Consider the following 16,584-nt stretch of genomic DNA (forward strand, 5'->3'; position numbering starts at 1 on the left):
CTTTTTTTATTGTCTTTAACGGCAGTAGCCAGAATGAGCTCCAGATGAACTTTGGCCTTTCTAATTTTGTCCCTGCACAGACTCACAACATCCTTATAGTCCTCCTGAGTGGCCCGCCCCTTTTTCCAAAGATTATAAGCCCTCTTTTTTTTCCTAAGCTCTAGCCACTGCTCTCTGTTCAGCCAGGCCAGCTTTCTTCCGCGTCGGATTGTCTTTGGGCACGTGGGGACAGACCGCTCCTGAGCCTTTCAGATTTCCTCCTTGAAGAGTGCCCAGCCTTCCTGGACTCCTCTGCCCTTCAGAACTGCCTCCAAGGGACTCTGCCAAACAGTGTCCTGAACAGCTCATAGTCTGCCCTCCGCAAGTCTAAGACAGCAGTTTTACTGACCCCCCTCCTGACTTCTCCAAGAATGGAGAACTCTACCATTTTGTGGTCACTTTGCCCAAGACAGCTCAAGACCCTAGATGAAAATGGTGACTAATTAGAATGTATGGAAAAGAGTGTAACCTGAGCATGACATCAATGGTACGGAATAAGGGGTGGATAGATGTCCTGGTTTCAGTTAGAACAGAGTTATTTTTCTTCCTAGTAGCTGGTAGAATGCTATGTTTTGGCTTAGGATGAGAAGAGTGCCGATAACACCCCGATGTTTTAGTTGTTGCAGAGCAGTGCTTATACCAAGCCAAGGACATCTCAGCTTCTTGCTCTGTGCTGCCAACGGGTAGGCTGGAGGTGCAGCAAAAGCTGGAAGGGGACAGACCCAGGACAGATGACCCAAACTAGCCAAAGGGGTATTCCATCCCATCTGACGTCATGCTAAACAATATATAGGGGTGGCTAGCCAGGGGAGGGGGGCCGGATTGCTCGGGGTTAGGCTGGGCATCGGTCAGCGGGTGGTGAGCAATTGCATTGTGCATCACTTGTTTTGTACACATTATTATTAGTAGTACTATTATCATCATTGTATCATTATTGTTATTATTATTATTGTTGTTATTGTTATTGTTATTTTCCTGTCTTATTAAACTGTCTTTATCTCAACTCACGGGCTTCACTTTCCATTTCTCTCCCCCGTCCCAGAGAGGGAGGGGGGAGGGTGAGCGAACGGCTGTGTGGTGTTTAGCTGCCAGCCGGGTTAAACCACGACACACGGGTATGTGAGTTGCAAAAGAAAACAATCAGGAAAAAGGGGTTCTCTGAAAAGCTTGCTGCTTCAGCTTCCAGCAGGCAGTTCTTCAGACACAGAAACAAAGAAGATTCTGACCAGGATTAGAGGGGCCCTGCCTCCAGCCAGGGGGAGGAAGGGACAATCGAGTTTATTGGACTGTGTGGATTTGATGGCCTGGCATGTCAGACGACACAGAAGTATAAGGCTTTAGTAGACACCGGTGCACAATGTACTCTAGTGCCATCAAGCTATTAAGGGCCAGAACCCATCTGTATTTAAGGGGTGATGGGGGGATCCCAGCACTTGACTGTATTGGAGGCTGAAGTGAGTCTGACTGGGAATCAGTGGGAAAAGCACCATATTGTGACTGGCCCGGATGCTCTGTGCATCCTTGGCATAGACTATCTTAGAAGAGGATATTTCAAGGACCCAAAAGGGTTCTGGAGGGCTTTTGGTATAGCTGCCTTAGAGACAGAGGGCATTAAACAGTTGTCTACCTTGCCTGGTCTCTCAGAGGACCCCTCTGTTGTGGGGTTGCTGAGGGTCGAAGAACAGTAAGTGCCAATCGCTACCACAACTGTGCACCGGTGGCAATATCGCACCAACCGAGACTCCCTGATTCCCATCCATAAGCTAATTTGTCAATTGGAGAGCCAAGGAGTGATCAGCAAGACTCATTCACCTTTCAATAGTCCCATATGGCCAGTGCGAAAGTTTAATGGTGAGTCGAGGCTAACAATAGACTATCGTGGCCTGAACGAAGTGACGCCACCACTGAGTGCTGCAGTTTCGGACATGCTGGAACTTCAATACAAACTGGAATCGAAGGCAGCCAAGTGGTACACCACAATTGATAATATTGATAATGCATTTTTCTCCATCCGTTTAAAAGCAGAGTGCAGGCCACAGTGTGCTTTCACTTGGAGGGGAGTCCAATATACTTGGAATCGGCTGCCCCAGGGGTGGAAACACAGCCCTACCATTTGCCATGGACTGATCCAGTCTGCGTTGGAGCAGGGGGAAGGTCCTGAACACCTGCAGTACATCGATGACATCATTATGTGGGGTGACACAGCAGAGGAAGTTTTCGAGAAAGGGAAGAAAATAGTCCAGATCCTTCTGAAGGCCGGTTTTGCCATAAAACAAAATAAAGTCAAAGGACCTGCACGAGAGATCCAGATTTTAGGAATAAAATGGCAAGATGGACGTCGTCAAATACCAATGGATGTGATCAACAAAATAACAGCTATGTCTCCACCAACTAACAAAAAAGAAACACAAACTTTCCTAGGTGTCGTGGGGTTTTGGAGAATGCACATTCCAAATTACAGTCTGGTTGTAAACCCGCTCTACTAAGTAAGCCATAAGAAGAATGATTTCAAATGGGGCCCAGAGCCATGATAAGCCTTTGAATAAATTAAACAGGAGATAGTTCCTGCAGTAGCACTTGGGCCAGTCCAAACAGGACCAGATGTGAAGAATGGGCTCTACACCGCAGCCAGGGAGAAGGGCCCCACCTGGAGCCTCTGGCAGAAAGAACCTGGGGAAACTCGAGGTCGACCCCTGGGGTTTTGTAGTCGGGAATACAGAGGATCTGGGGCCCGCTACACTCCAACCGAAAAGGAGATATTGGCAGCATATGAAGGAGTTCGATCTGCTTCGGAGGTGGTCTGTACTGAAGCGCAGCTCCTCCTAGCACCCCAACTGCCGGTACTAGGCTGGATGTTCAAAGGAAGGGTCCCCTCTACACATCATGCAACTGATGCTACATGGAGCAAGTGGGTTGCACTGATTACTCAGCAGGCTCGAATAGGAAACCCCAGTCGCCCAGGATTACTGGAAGTGATTATGGAATGGCCAGAAGGCAAATACTTTGGGATGTCATCAGAGGAGGAGGTGGGTCGTGCTGAAGAAGCCCCACTGTACAACCAGTTACCAGAGAATGAGAAGAAATATGCCCTGTTCACTGATGGGTCCTGTCGTATTGTGGGGAAGCATCAGAGATGGAAGGCTGCTGTATGGAGTCCTACGCGACGAGTTTTAGAAGCTGCTGAAGGAGAAGGTGAATCGAGTCAGTTTGCAGAAGTGAAGGCCATTCAGCTGGCTTTAGACATTGCTGAACGAGAAAAATGGCCTGTTCTTTATCTCTACACTGATTCATGGATGGTAGCAAATGCCCTGTGGGGATTGTTACAGCAATGGAAGCAAAACAACTGGCAGCACAGGGGCAAACCCATCTGGGCTGCTGCATTGTGGCAAGATATTGCTGCTCGGGTGGAGAACCTGGCTGTAAAGGTACGCCACGTAGATGCTCATGTGCCCAAGAATCGGGCTACTGAAGAACATCAAAACAACCAGCAGGTGGATCAGGCTGCTAAGACTGAAGTGGCTAAGGTGGACCTGGATTGGCAGCATAAAGGTGAATTATTTATAGCCCGATGGGCCCATGACACCTCAGGCCATCAAGGTAGAGATGCAACATACAGATGGGCTCGTGATCATGGGGTGGGCCCGACCATGGACACTATAGCACAGGTTATTCATGACTGTGAAAGATGTGCTGCAATCAAGCAAGCCAAACGGTCAAAGCCTCTTTGGTATGGAGGACAATGACTGAAATATAAATATGGAGGGGCCTGGCAGATTGATTACATCACACTCCCTCAAACCTGCAACGGCAAGCGCCATGTACTTACCATGGTGGAAGCAACCACCGGATGGCTGGAAACATATTCTGTGCCTCATGCCACCACCCGGAACACTATCCTGGGACTTGAAAAGCAAGTCCTATGGCGACATGGCACCCCAGAAAGAAGTAGTCACTACCATGACTACTATAGGTGACTAATTAGAATGTATGGAAAAGAGTGTAACCTGAGCATGACATAAATGGTATGGAATAAGGGGTGGATAGATGTCCTGGTTTCAGTTAGGACAGAATTAATTTTCTTCCTAGTAGCTGGTAGAATGCTATGTTTTGGCTTAGGATGAGAAGAGTGCTGATAACACCCCAATGTTTTAATTGTTGCAGAGCAGTGCTTACACCAAGCCAAGGACATCTCAGCTTCTCACTCTGTCCTGCCAGCAGGCAGGCTGGGGGTGCAGCAAGAGCTGTGAGGGGACAGACCCAGGACAGATGACCCAAACTAGCCAAAGGGGTATTCCATCCCATCTGACGTCATGCTAAACAATATATAGGGGTGGCTAGCCGGGGGGAGGAGGGCCGGACTGCTCGGGGTTAGGCTGGGCATCGGTCAGCGGGTGGTGAGCAATTGCATTGTGCATCACTTGTTTTGTACACGTTATTATTAGCAGTACTATCATCATCATTATTGTTATTATTTTTGTTATTTTTATTTCCTCTGTCTTAATAAACTGTCTTTATCTCAACGCACAGGCTTCATTTTCCCGTTTCTCTCCGCCATCCCAGAGAGGGAGGGGGGAGGGTGGGCGAACGGCTGTGTGGTGTTTAGCTGCCGGCTGGGTTAAACCACAACAGCCGGGGGGTGTTTACGGCTGAGCTAGGAGTTTCAGCGCTATTGGCAGGTCTGAGGGCGGCCGTTCCCCGGAGCGGCTCATCTGGCCGGCAATAAGCAGCTGCCCGCCAAGTAACGCCTCCGGCGAGCAATCGAGTTCGCCGCTAGAGCGTGTGAACACTGGGACGCTCTGGCGAGCGCCGCACATTCTTGTCTGTCGTCAGGTCCGTCTCTCTGGCTGCGTGTGACACTGTCGCGAGCGGAGCGGTCGTGCGGACTCCGCCATGATGAACAGCGGAGGAATCGGAATGCCGCTGGGTTTTCCTTTGGGCCCCACATCTATCATCCAGGTCACGAACCTGTCCTCGGCGGTAACCAGTGAGCAGATGCGGACTCTCTTCGGCTTCCTGGGAGATATTGAGGAGCTGCGTCTCTATCCCCCAGAGTAAGTGGGGCCTGCACCGGTCTCCGGAGCGATGGGAGAATGAAACGGTCTAGAGGAGTTGGGAGGGTTGTGAGAAGGCCCTACTTGATTTCCCCACATCTTGATTGTGGGCACCGCAACCTCCCACACAGAGAGCGGGGTCACGTGGTCCTACCCCTTTGTATAACAGGAACGGTAGGGGAAAGGAGCTCCATCCGAGCTTAAGATGGCGGTCCTGTCCTGAAGTACCTGCGGCATCTCCGGAGTGGCCTGTAGGAGCACGGCGGGTTCTGTGGCTTAGTGGTAGCGGCAAGAGCTCGGCCGTTCGCTGGATGATGCCGGCACTGAGTCACAGTTTAAGGCCTAGGGAGACGCGTGCTCAGAGATTGTCCCCAAAGCGCTTCCGCGGCGCACGTCTCTCTTTTTCCTCCTTTTACTGAAATACCTATTCTGTAGTCCACTTCTTTTCGCTCAGGCACTTTCCTGAGTTATGTGTGTGTAGGTTGGGGGGGGGGCGGGGGGATGGGGATCAGACGGGAGGATGGTGGCATGGTAGTGTTCAGTCATTCCAGAATTCCAGTTCTTGTTTAAAGAATAATATAAGGTGTAATATTAAGAGTATTAGACTAACTTTTTAATAGATAAAAGCGTCAAAGAAAATTACATGTTGCACTGTGTACAATTGTAACCTGTTTTTTTTTGTTTGTTTTTTTTTGTTTTTCTAATTTGGTATTGCAGATATTTAGTGTACTCACTATTTTTATGTAATCAAGCATGATTTTTCAGAACGGTGAAGTTGTACTCTCCTGTATGTTTTTTTTTTTTTGTTTGTTTGTTTTAAAGGGGCATTCAAGTTAAGAGGTTTGCTGTAACGTTTGTAATCCCATTCCCTTTGCTGGGCATGCTTATTTCTAATGGATGTGAACTTCCAGTTCTGTTGATGATGCACAAGAGTTAACAGAACGTATATATGTGCATACACTTCATAAAGAATATAAGCTTTCTTTTCTTTTTTCCTAATCAAGTATTAAGGTATTTCCAAATAAAAGTATAAATTATTCCTTATCTCTTCCAAGTCAGTCATGTTTGTCAGCCTTCTACTTCTTCCCCTTAATTTTAGTATTTCATAGAATAGTTTTTATGGATTTAATTTAAAAAGATTTTTCATTAAAAAAGCTAGTTTTTTGGTTGAAAGGAAATAAGTTTTATTCTGGTATTTATGAATTAACTTGGTTAAAGACATATACATTTTGGAACATTGCTCTTGACAACTTTTTTTTTTTTTTTTTTTTTTTTTTTAATATCTTCCTATTTCTGGAAGATGCAGCATTATGTGTTATCAGAGGATTGGAAGGGAAAATTCTGAAGTTATTTTCCTCTGTCAGAGCAATCCAAAGCATTTGTAGCAATGGTGAATTTAATCAGGTGATAATTTCCACCTTATAGGAGATTCCTTTGATAGCACCATTCCCCTATAACTCATTATTAGCCACTTTACTGCTGACTTGAATGAAAAAAGAAGGCTATGACTTAATAGGAAGCAAGGATGATGTATCTGGTATCTATGGTGTTTCAGTGATTTTAGAACAAAATATAGGGCTATGCCATGGTTGTCTGAACTAGTATTATTAGAGAGAAGAATTCCTTTTTACTGATTTTTTTTTTCTACTTTTTTCTAGTCTCCTATCACTAACATCCCTTGGTTTTATAGGATGTAGCAGAAAAATTATTAAAGGAAAAAACAAACAAACAAAAAAAAACACACAAAAAACAACTAAAAGGAAGTCTCCAATGCTGAGTGTAATTAGGCGATTTAAAGTTCTTGTAAGCATGCAAAATGTGGAGGGGGAGAGAGAAACCACCTCAGTTTTCTAATGCATTAAATCAAATGTGAGTTCTTTAAGATGACTCTTTAGTGTTCTCAGTGAACTTCCTGAACCCAGTGACTTCTCCCAGCAATTAGTATCTGAAAGCTGGTTTTAAAGTAGTAGTTTCTGTTACAGTCCTTTATTTTGTATCCCAGAACGGATTGAGCAGACTTCTTAATGTTAAGTTAAATCGTGCAGTTTTGGTAGTTTGTCAATTCGTGTTTTATTTTCATTAATCAAAACCCTTTGGTTTCAGTACTTCTTGTGTGGTAAGCGATGCCAACATTTGAATATACAGTAACATGAGATAGAATGCTGTGTCCCCTGTTTTGTAGGCTATTCCATGAAATTTTTGTCTCTGCTGTGTGGTGTGTTTTTTGTTGTTGTTGTTCATTTTAACAGCCTAAAATTATTTATATTGAATCTTACAAAATGTGGTGATCAATTAAGTATTAATTTGGTATCTTTCTTTTGATTACTTAGAGTTTTGTGAGAACAGGACATATGGCTACTCTTCCATTATTCTAAACAAGACAAAACAGTTTTTATAAATCACTATGTTTGCAGTACAGTTGAAATCTGAAGCTGGTTTGCAGGGTGTGACAGGTCTTTTGCCTTGAATGTGTACTCCAGTATGCTAAATACTCATATAGCTTAGAAATGTTTTTCAACGTACTAGGAGACCAGTTATGTCTGTAATCAGATTATTAGTCCCAGTCATGCTTTGTACAGTTGAAATCTGTTTCAGAGAAGCCTTCAAAATTCAATTTGTAGTGATAAGCCTTCAAATGTGACTGTAAGATGATTTTCAAGTGGTTAAACGTTGAAAATCTTTGAGAAAAAAATTGGATTTTTGCAGACCAAGTTGTTGGAAAGCAGAGAGAGATGAGATGTCTGTATTAGGTGTTGAAAACCCTGCTATAATACTGTTTGCTTCTGGATGATCTGGAGTGGTCTTGGAAGATAGTACAATCTTCAAATGGAACTTGCTGATGTTCCAGCAATATTCTTTTTTTCTTTGAAGTATTCTTTCTTTGAAGACTTTATGTGTATTTTCTTCATATGAAGAAATATAAAAGAAAAAAGCTTGTATAAAGGATATAAACCTCAACTAAGGAATACATTTTTTTAAAAACAAATATTTTTGACTTTGATTAAGATTACAATGTTTACATATTTTGCTTTCTGACATCTTTCCTGGTGTACTTTTTAATGAAAAAGCAAATTACCCAACATATATATTTGTAATTGTCTTCCTAATGCATAATACAATGAGTGAATTCCTATTACTTCTTCCAATGTTATTGCTTATTATACTATGTCAAACTAGGGTAGATGATATAAAGGATTTCTGTTACATTAGTGAACTAAGACCAAACACTTGAAAGAATTCTCAAGAATCACTTTAATATGAATAAGAATTAACAAAACACTTTTGGTGAAGACCTAAGACACTTTTTCAGTTAGTATGGGCTAATATTTGAAGGACTTGCTGAAAATGGCCAGACTTATTGTTTGAATTCCCTGAACAAGGCTTATACAGTGTAGGGGGAAAAAAAAAGATTAACTATAAAATATTTACTTGACAAATGGGATGTAGTTTGTTTTGTGTTACTTAGAATAGTAATTGGAAATGTTGTATAGCGAGATCTGTAAAGAGAATAAGTCTTGTTAACTTGGGTTTTTGGCTTCTATAAGTTTCCAATAAAAAGGAGGAGGTGTTAATATCACTTTTTAGTGATATTAAGTAGACAAGTTAGTAAATTTCTATAGTCTTTTGGGTATTTTTTCCAGGAAGTCTAAAAAATATTATTTTTTAAAAATAAAAAATATATAATAATCATTGAGTTGAAAAGGACCTTGAAGATCATCTCGTTTCAACTCCCCTGCTCTGGGCAGGGTTGCCAAGCACTAGAGTAGGCTGCCCAGAGCTGCACCCAGCCTGGCCTTGAATGCCTCCAGGGATGGGGCATCCACAGCCTCCCTGGGCAACCTAACCTGTTCCAGTGCCTCACCACTCTGAGTGAAAAACTTTCTCCTAATTTCTAACCTAAATCTCCCCTGTCTTAGTTCAAAACCATTCCCCCTTGTCCTATCACTATCAACACATGTAAACAGGCATTCCCCCTCCTGTTTATACACCTTCCTTCAAGTACTGGAAGGCCACAATGAGTACACTTAAACACATATATACAAAAAACAAACAAACAAACAAAAAAACAAAACAAAACAAAAAAAAACACACAAATGTATTCAATGTAACTAATTGTTTTTTTTTTTTCTTCCCCTTTTATCTTGCAGCAACGCACCTCTTGCTTTTTCTTCCAAAGTATGTTATATTAAGTTTCGTGAGGCATCAAGTGTTGGTGTGGCCCAGCATCTAACTAACACAGTTTTTATTGACAGAGCTTTGATAGTTGTGCCATGTGCTGAAGGTTGGTATTTTAGACATTCTTCTGTAATTTTGGTCTTTGTCCTGTCTGCTAGTTGTTTTAAGCTTTCCATGTAAGGAGGTAGTGCTCTGTTATTTTGTTTTATTGCTTTTTGAAAAAAATATTATTGAAATAAAATTGAATGGAGTAACCTAATTGTATAGATTTAATTCAATTCAGCATTAGGGGGGGAAAAAAAAGTCGCTTTTAATTAGGATAATTCTGTTTTCCATAGTTATATATTTTGGGGGAGAAAAAGGTAAAATAAATTGTTTTCCCCTTCAATATGATTAGTATTGGCAAGCTTATTCCCATATAAAGTTCTTACTGAAGTCAGTGGAGCACTGAAAAGATTAGGCAATTTCCTGTCACAGGTAACATTACAGTTTGGATCTTAATGTATCACCTTTGGTATGAGTGATGGTGGTGTTTTTAAGACTGAATTCCAGTATGTCTTATAGACATGTTATATATGCATTTGGCCACTTTAGTTTTATCTAACTTAAAATATTTGTTATTTATGGTGATAATTACTTTTCACATATAAATGTTTACCTGCTAGTTTAATAAAAAGACTTAAGTTTTCCCTTCTTACTGTGGAAAATATTACTTTATTTGCAATAAAAAAGCTTTCTTATGCATTCTGGTACTCCTTTTTGATTTTTAGATATCTCTTGTGCAATCATCTGCACAGAATGCTTTCAGTGTAAAATACTTCTATAACTCTTAATAAAATAAAAATGTTTGATTACTAAATTTACAGGTGTTCCTTTAATTAGCTCTGAGGCCATACTTTTAAAAATACATGGAATATAAGGAAATTCTTATTGTTAATGTAATATCCCAGATCTGAGTACAATTCTATGAAGAATGTCCCTACTATTGCTGAAGTGTATATATAGGCAGATAACTGCAGTTAGGTGAAGCCCCATTGACTTTGTTGGGATCTTAGTGGAATTGAGCATCTGCCCATTTGAATCTAGATATTTTTTTTAACCTATTTGGAGTGGAAACATGCCAGCTGGTGGAATAAAGCTAAATTCACTTCGAACATGGTAGCTGTTTTGCCACGAACAACAATATTTAGAATGATTGAACCATAAACTATAGCAAGTACAGAAATATCTGCTATTAACATGACTTTTCTAACAGCAGGAGCCAGGTTTTGGCTCAAAAAATGCTGTTGACTTCTTGGAGTTCATTAACAGTGGTCCCAGAGTACTATTTTTTTTTTTTTTTTTTTAATTCTTTTGGCATGTTTGCAAAATCATGGCATGGATAGTATGAGATTAGTGCTGCTGTAATAATGGTCTGGGATGTTCATAGCAAACTCTGACGTGTCTCCAAAACTTCATAGATTCTAAAACTAGTTTAACTAAGGGTTATACTGACCTACAATATACTGTCAATTCTCATAGTCTTGTTAATATAGGCACATATTTTTTGTCTTTGTGAAACATAAATTTTTTTAGTTGATTTTATCCTTTGCTTCGGGAGCTTTTTGATTTTAATTTTTGAACTTATTCTTAAACCCTGAAGAAGTTATTGCTATAACTTGAAGCTTTTGTATAAGCAAAATGTATTAGACCAGAGTCCTTAATACTGTAAAATTGCCCCTAAATAATTGACTCTAAATTATTCAGGATCTTAGTTTTATGTTTCATCCAAAAGACCTTAACACTGGTTCAGTACTACCAGAGAGGGAAGATTGCCACCTAATGAACGAACGACACTTCCTGGTGTTTTTCTTGTGATGAGATCACTGCCTGACATGATAGGAGAACAGGCAGGTAAAGCTACATTTTTCCTGTCTCTTAGTGGTAGACAATGAATGGAAGGAAAATAAAGTCAGAGTTCTGAGAACTCTTCTTCCAATGCCATTTGTAGCTGACTTATTAGGTATTTCTGATGAAAATGTATTATGGAGAAAGTATTACTGTTCCAAATCATTCTAGACCCCAGAGATTTGTATGTAATTAGGTAAACAAGTGATTGGGTTGTGAGGTCAATTTTTTTCTTTAATGTCAGAATGCTGTTTGCTGTTTCCATGCAAGTTTTTAACAGAGTCACTGATCTTAAATTGTAAAGATGTGAAATCATATAGGTTTAACTTTCTGAGGAATTTATTGTGTAGAAGTATGGTTCTGGAGACCACAGTGCAACATTTTTTGATTTACTATGTATCATATAATACGTTGTTAATGGAATCAGTGGAGTGTATCACAGACTTTAAAAGTAGCAATGGCTATATTCTACTGGGAGGTTAAATTATATTGGTGGCCAACAGTGCCACTAATGAAATGGTTCATGCACTGAATTGAACACAGAGGAGAGGTAAAACAGAACTCTGAACTTTTTAAAGAATAAAATCTGAAATTTAGAGTGCATTTAAACAGTGGTAAATCAAGGGAGCATAAGGAGGGAATCACTACACAATTAAATCTGTGGGAAAGGAATTAGCAGGTGGCTCCGTGCTGTTTCACACGTTCCTGAATTGGAGATAATGAGGAAACAAGCGGTAGAAACAAAAGCTTGAGCAAGGCTGAGATAAAGTAAATTGGTTACAGTGTTAAAGATGAGCTTTGGCCAGTGGCCAATTACTGGCTGGCTTGAGACGCGTGTCTGAGGGTCTCTAACCAATTGTATGACAGATCCAGGCGCGTGGACAGCGTGTGGGGCTATGGGGAAAGCATATGTAGTAGTGAAAAATGGCAATAAATGTTTCCTGTTCAAGAGCCATCAGGAGTCCATGTCTTGCATCCCTTCATAAATCAATGTTAGTTTTGTGACGTTTATTAAACAATTTAACAAAATGTAATTGTAAATGATGTGGCATCAAACTGTCAAAATATTTCTTTTGTATCAGTAGTTTTTTCTTTAAATGTTATACTTCGAGAGCTCAAAGGTTAAAAGAAAAAGATGCCATCCTAACCATTCTAAATCTTATGACCATGCTATCTGGTAGATGAATTTTGACTATTAATTTGGTTGTGTATGTTTTCTGTGGGATATTTGTGCATTATTAGATGACTAGACTGGCCAAGATAGACCTGTTACACTTGCCTGACTTAGGTGTTGTTTGCCATGCCACTAAACCTGCCATCAAGTGATGGGGGAAATGAGTTTGAAGCCTGGCCTGCTGAAGATGGACGCCTTGTCTCAGTTTTTATTTTATTTTGCTTTATTTCCTTGGTTTTATTTTGTTTTGTCCCTTTTTTGTTTTGTTGTGTTCAGTCTCTTTCCCTTGTGTACTGGTACTTTGGTTCTTTAAAAATGGTATTTTGTAAAGAGTTCATGATGTTTTATTTTGAAGTTGACCTAAAGCTGTTTATCAATGGTGGATGGTACGTACTGAATATGGTTAACTAAGTTTCATGCTGTGAATGACAGACAAATTTGGTTTGGAATACATTTAAGCATCTAAAATCAACAGATGAGCACATCGTGTTAGAAGATTAGAATAGTGAAAAATATACCAATTTGCATGGTCTGTTTAAAAGAAGTCTTTCTATTTATGTCTAATATAAAGAGTTTAATTATTTCTGAAATTGAACTTTCATGGATATTGAATGTAATGAAATAATTGTGAATATAGTCTTGTTCCAGTGAGATCAGTGGCAGTAAGACTTCATCCTTCTCTAGTTGTAATTTTTAGAGAAAAGTGGGAAGATTGAATCAGTTTTGTATGTGTGTATTGCACTTCTACGTGCTCCAGTGGTGGTTATTTCTAAAAGAGGTTTTAACACTTTTTTTTTTTTTTTTTGTCTTGGTCATCTCATAATCTTACAAGCCTTGGCAGTTCATGCTGGAGTGACTGAGAAGGTTATCGTCTCTAGGTGATGGTCTTACTTCTTTCTTGTGAAATGGAACCACTGAAGTAGAAGTGATGGGGTGGGTGGTGTATCTCATCTCAGACACTGTTCTTCCCAGCTAAGTGCATTTAAATCAATGGGTTTCACTTTGGTAATGCACCAAGCTGTGAACTGCAGCTGGAGAGAGCTTCATGATCTCTGTTGGATTTAGTTGTGGCAGTTGAGGTAATTGCCAGTAGTTGTAATCTCTTTAATCACTACTGCTAAATCCAATAAGAATCATAAATGGAATCACACAAATTATTTTATTTATAAGTGTGTGTTTGCCATTGATTTTTTAAAAAAAAAAAAAAAAAAGGCAGAAAAAATCTTTATGTTTAGAGTAGATGTGAACAGAATGTATTTTTAAAACAAACTTAATGTCAAAGCAGTTTTGGGGGGAGGATTAAGCATTTATTTTCAGTAAGAAGAATACGAAATTATTTTTTTCTGAGTACTTGGAGAAGAATAAAATACTGTGATTAGCACTTGCTTAACATAGATACTTTTATTCAGCGTTTAGCAAAATGAATGCTGGTATGGATTAGGTTAACTATAGGGCTCTTAAGCACTTTGGAAAAAGTAACAATCATAACTTATATTTAGGATAACTGTATGCTTCCTAAGAAGCATAAAATATTTCTAGACAATGCAGAGCTAATCTGTTTGCTTACAGATTGCTTTACAAAGCAAGGAGTAAATAAATAAAGATGTGAGGATCAAACTCATAGAATGCTCTGAGTTGGAAGGGACCTTAAAGATCATCTGGTTCCAACTCTGAGTATGTGAAGGCCAGTTCAGGAGTTTCATCTCAGTTGGGTGTGCAAACATCAGTTCTGTTCATTGGAAGATGTTGATCTGAAAGTAGCCAGATATAGCCTAAGACCAGACTCTTATCTCAAATACGTAGTATTAACAGAACAGGCTTCAACTGGCAAGAGACATAGGAGGACACCTGCTTGATGTGCCAGCCCTTTAATGAAAAAGATCTCAGAGTACTATTTCTATTTATAGAATCACAGAATGGTTTGGGTTAGAAGGGACCTTAAAGATCATCTAGTTCCAACCCCCCTGCCATGGGCAGGGACACTTTCCGCTAGACCTGGTTGCTCAAAACCCCATCCAACCTGGCCTTAAACACTTCCAGGGATGGGGCATCCACAGCTTCTCGGTCAACCTGTTCCAGTGCCTCACCATCCTCAGAGTAAAGAATTTATTCCAAATATCTAATCTACACATCCCCGCTTTTAGTTTAAAACCATTGCTCCTTGCCCTGTCACTACACTCCCAAAGAGTCCCTTCCCAGCTTTTTTGTAGGCCCCCTTTAAGGTACAGGAAGGCCTCTATAAGGTCTCCCCAGAGCCTTCTCTTCTCCAGGCTGAACAACCCCAACTCTCTCAGCCTCTCTTCATAGGAGAGTTACTCCAACCCTCTGATCAAGGTAAAGCTCAAAAACTTCTAGGAAATATTTCTAAGTATGTGGTATATATGCGGCATATTTATTTTTGACAATAGCCCCTTATTAGAACATAAATATCTTTACTTCGTTTCCATTTGTCTTAAGATTAAAAGCATTAATTTAAACACCAAAGCAGTTATTTTAAATAATTCTTAATGTCCAAAATAGTTGTATTAACTGATATGTTCTGCTGTATATATTTGTGAGCTTTGTATTCCTTTTCTAAATATTAAGGAGATAAAATTCCAAAACCTAATGGCTGTTAGGTTAGTTAGCTTCACTTATTGATTTATTTTTCAAAAATGTCTAAAGAACAGGAAAGGAAATTTATAAGATATTTTAGCCCCCCCTCTCCCCAATTCATTTTCTATAGAATTGTTAAAGTTTGATTAGTTTGATCTGATTTTAAAAACTGGAGGGTGAACTTGTGAAGACAGTTTATCTGAAAATACAGACAAATTTTCAGGGTTCTGTCTGTAGAGAGGGACCCTTCTCCATTACTGAATAAAATAAATGAGGACATCTTTGTCTGTGGCATGGAACTCACCATTGGGATTTTGTACTTAAAACAAAGCATTACGTTGTTGAGAGACCAAAATATCTTTGAAAAAATGCTGCTAACATATAATTTAGATATGTATGTTTTTCATTCTTTAAACTGCTATAATAGTTGACTATTGAATATGAAAGTGCTTAGCGTATTCCTTAAGCAACATTTGAGCAAATTAATAATCCAGTTATTTGGTAAGATGGGCTGTATTCTTAAAGTTTAGGCTTTTCATTTAAGTACATTTTTGAACTGAACTCATTGTTTAGTTATGTGCTTAACTCAATTCCTATTTATGTAAAAAGGCTAAATACCTTAATCTGTTAAGTGTGTATTAATTGGCTGTGTTTAAGTGCATACTTAAATTAGGCATGTTTATGTACATGACTGACCAAGGATCTAAATTAGAATGCAGTTGCACAGTTTTAGGAACCATTTCTGTCACTGGATTTACTTGAGCTGTCTGTTGGTCCTGTGGAAACCTGCATGAGTATACAGTTAATTGCAAGATGCTGGCTGTTCAGAATAAGGTCCAGTAAGTTAATGGTCTAGTTCATCAATTGTTTGAAAACAATTATTTTGATTTTTTTTCAGAAGAGCTGGTATATAATTGAATGCCTAATTTGCGTGCAGTTACTGCAAGCATGTATTTGGAAGGTTATTTAGTTAGATGCAGAGTACCTCATTCTCATGAACAGTTGGGCAAATCAGGTACACCTCTCGTTGCATGCCTGCCTTCAAAATGCCTGACTTTCTCTTCTATTCCACCCATGCTGCATATTTCTTAAATATTTTTAATTGTTTAATAATTTTAATTTAGATTTTTTTGTGCTTTGGTTGCATCCTATTGTAACTCAATCCTTGCTGCAGACCTGCGGAGTACTGGCTTGCAACAGTACTTTTAAGTACTTTTTTTTTTTTTTTAGGTAGTATGATTCCTGTGGAGTTTATTGGAACTTGTGTAGCTAAAATTGAACAGTTTTGAAAATTCTCCAGTATTTTGTTTTTGATAAGAATATTAATATATTCTTTTTAAATCCCTAAAGTTAGGGGGTTTGTATTAAAAATACACAGTTCTAACCAAAGCAGTAAAAGACACTGGCACATTCTTTGTAGATATCTTGCTTTTATTTAAATGTTCTAAAAGTCATTTACTTCAATAAAGTCTATGGGGTAATACCAGAGGGTTCAGTTAGGTGTCATTTATAGTTACACCAACAATTTTGAAAAGATGATCAATACCTAGTATAATTAGAACTTTTCAAGTGTTTGTACTAGTTCAAATCCTTTTGCATTTCAAATTTAATATGTCCATTTAATAAATTGCTTAACTATTGTATCTTTTACTTTTTGAAGAT

General features: G+C 39.4%; 1 protein-coding gene across 5 annotated transcripts in view; it reads left to right on the forward strand.

The window, feature by feature from the left end:
* Nucleotides 1–4,928: 4,928 nt before the first annotated feature.
* LOC309889550 (uncharacterized protein) overlaps nucleotides 4,929–16,584 on the forward strand; it is a 72,701-nt gene continuing 61,045 nt past the window's right edge. For all 5 annotated transcript variants that reach the window (XR_014319254.1, XM_082782398.1, XM_082782399.1 and 2 more), the window contains exons 1-2: nucleotides 4,929–5,090; nucleotides 9,239–9,372. Coding sequence is in view for 4 of the 5 variants with exons in the window: in XM_082782398.1 (XP_082638524.1) it covers nucleotides 4,930–5,090; nucleotides 9,239–9,372 (295 nt within the window). In the remaining variant the exon portion in view is untranslated. The remainder of the gene's footprint in view (nucleotides 5,091–9,238; nucleotides 9,373–16,584) is intronic.

The sequence above is a fragment of the Aythya marila genome, assembly GCF_965140915.1.
Source record: "Aythya marila genome assembly, chromosome: W".
Taxonomy (NCBI): Eukaryota; Metazoa; Chordata; class Aves; order Anseriformes; family Anatidae; genus Aythya; species Aythya marila.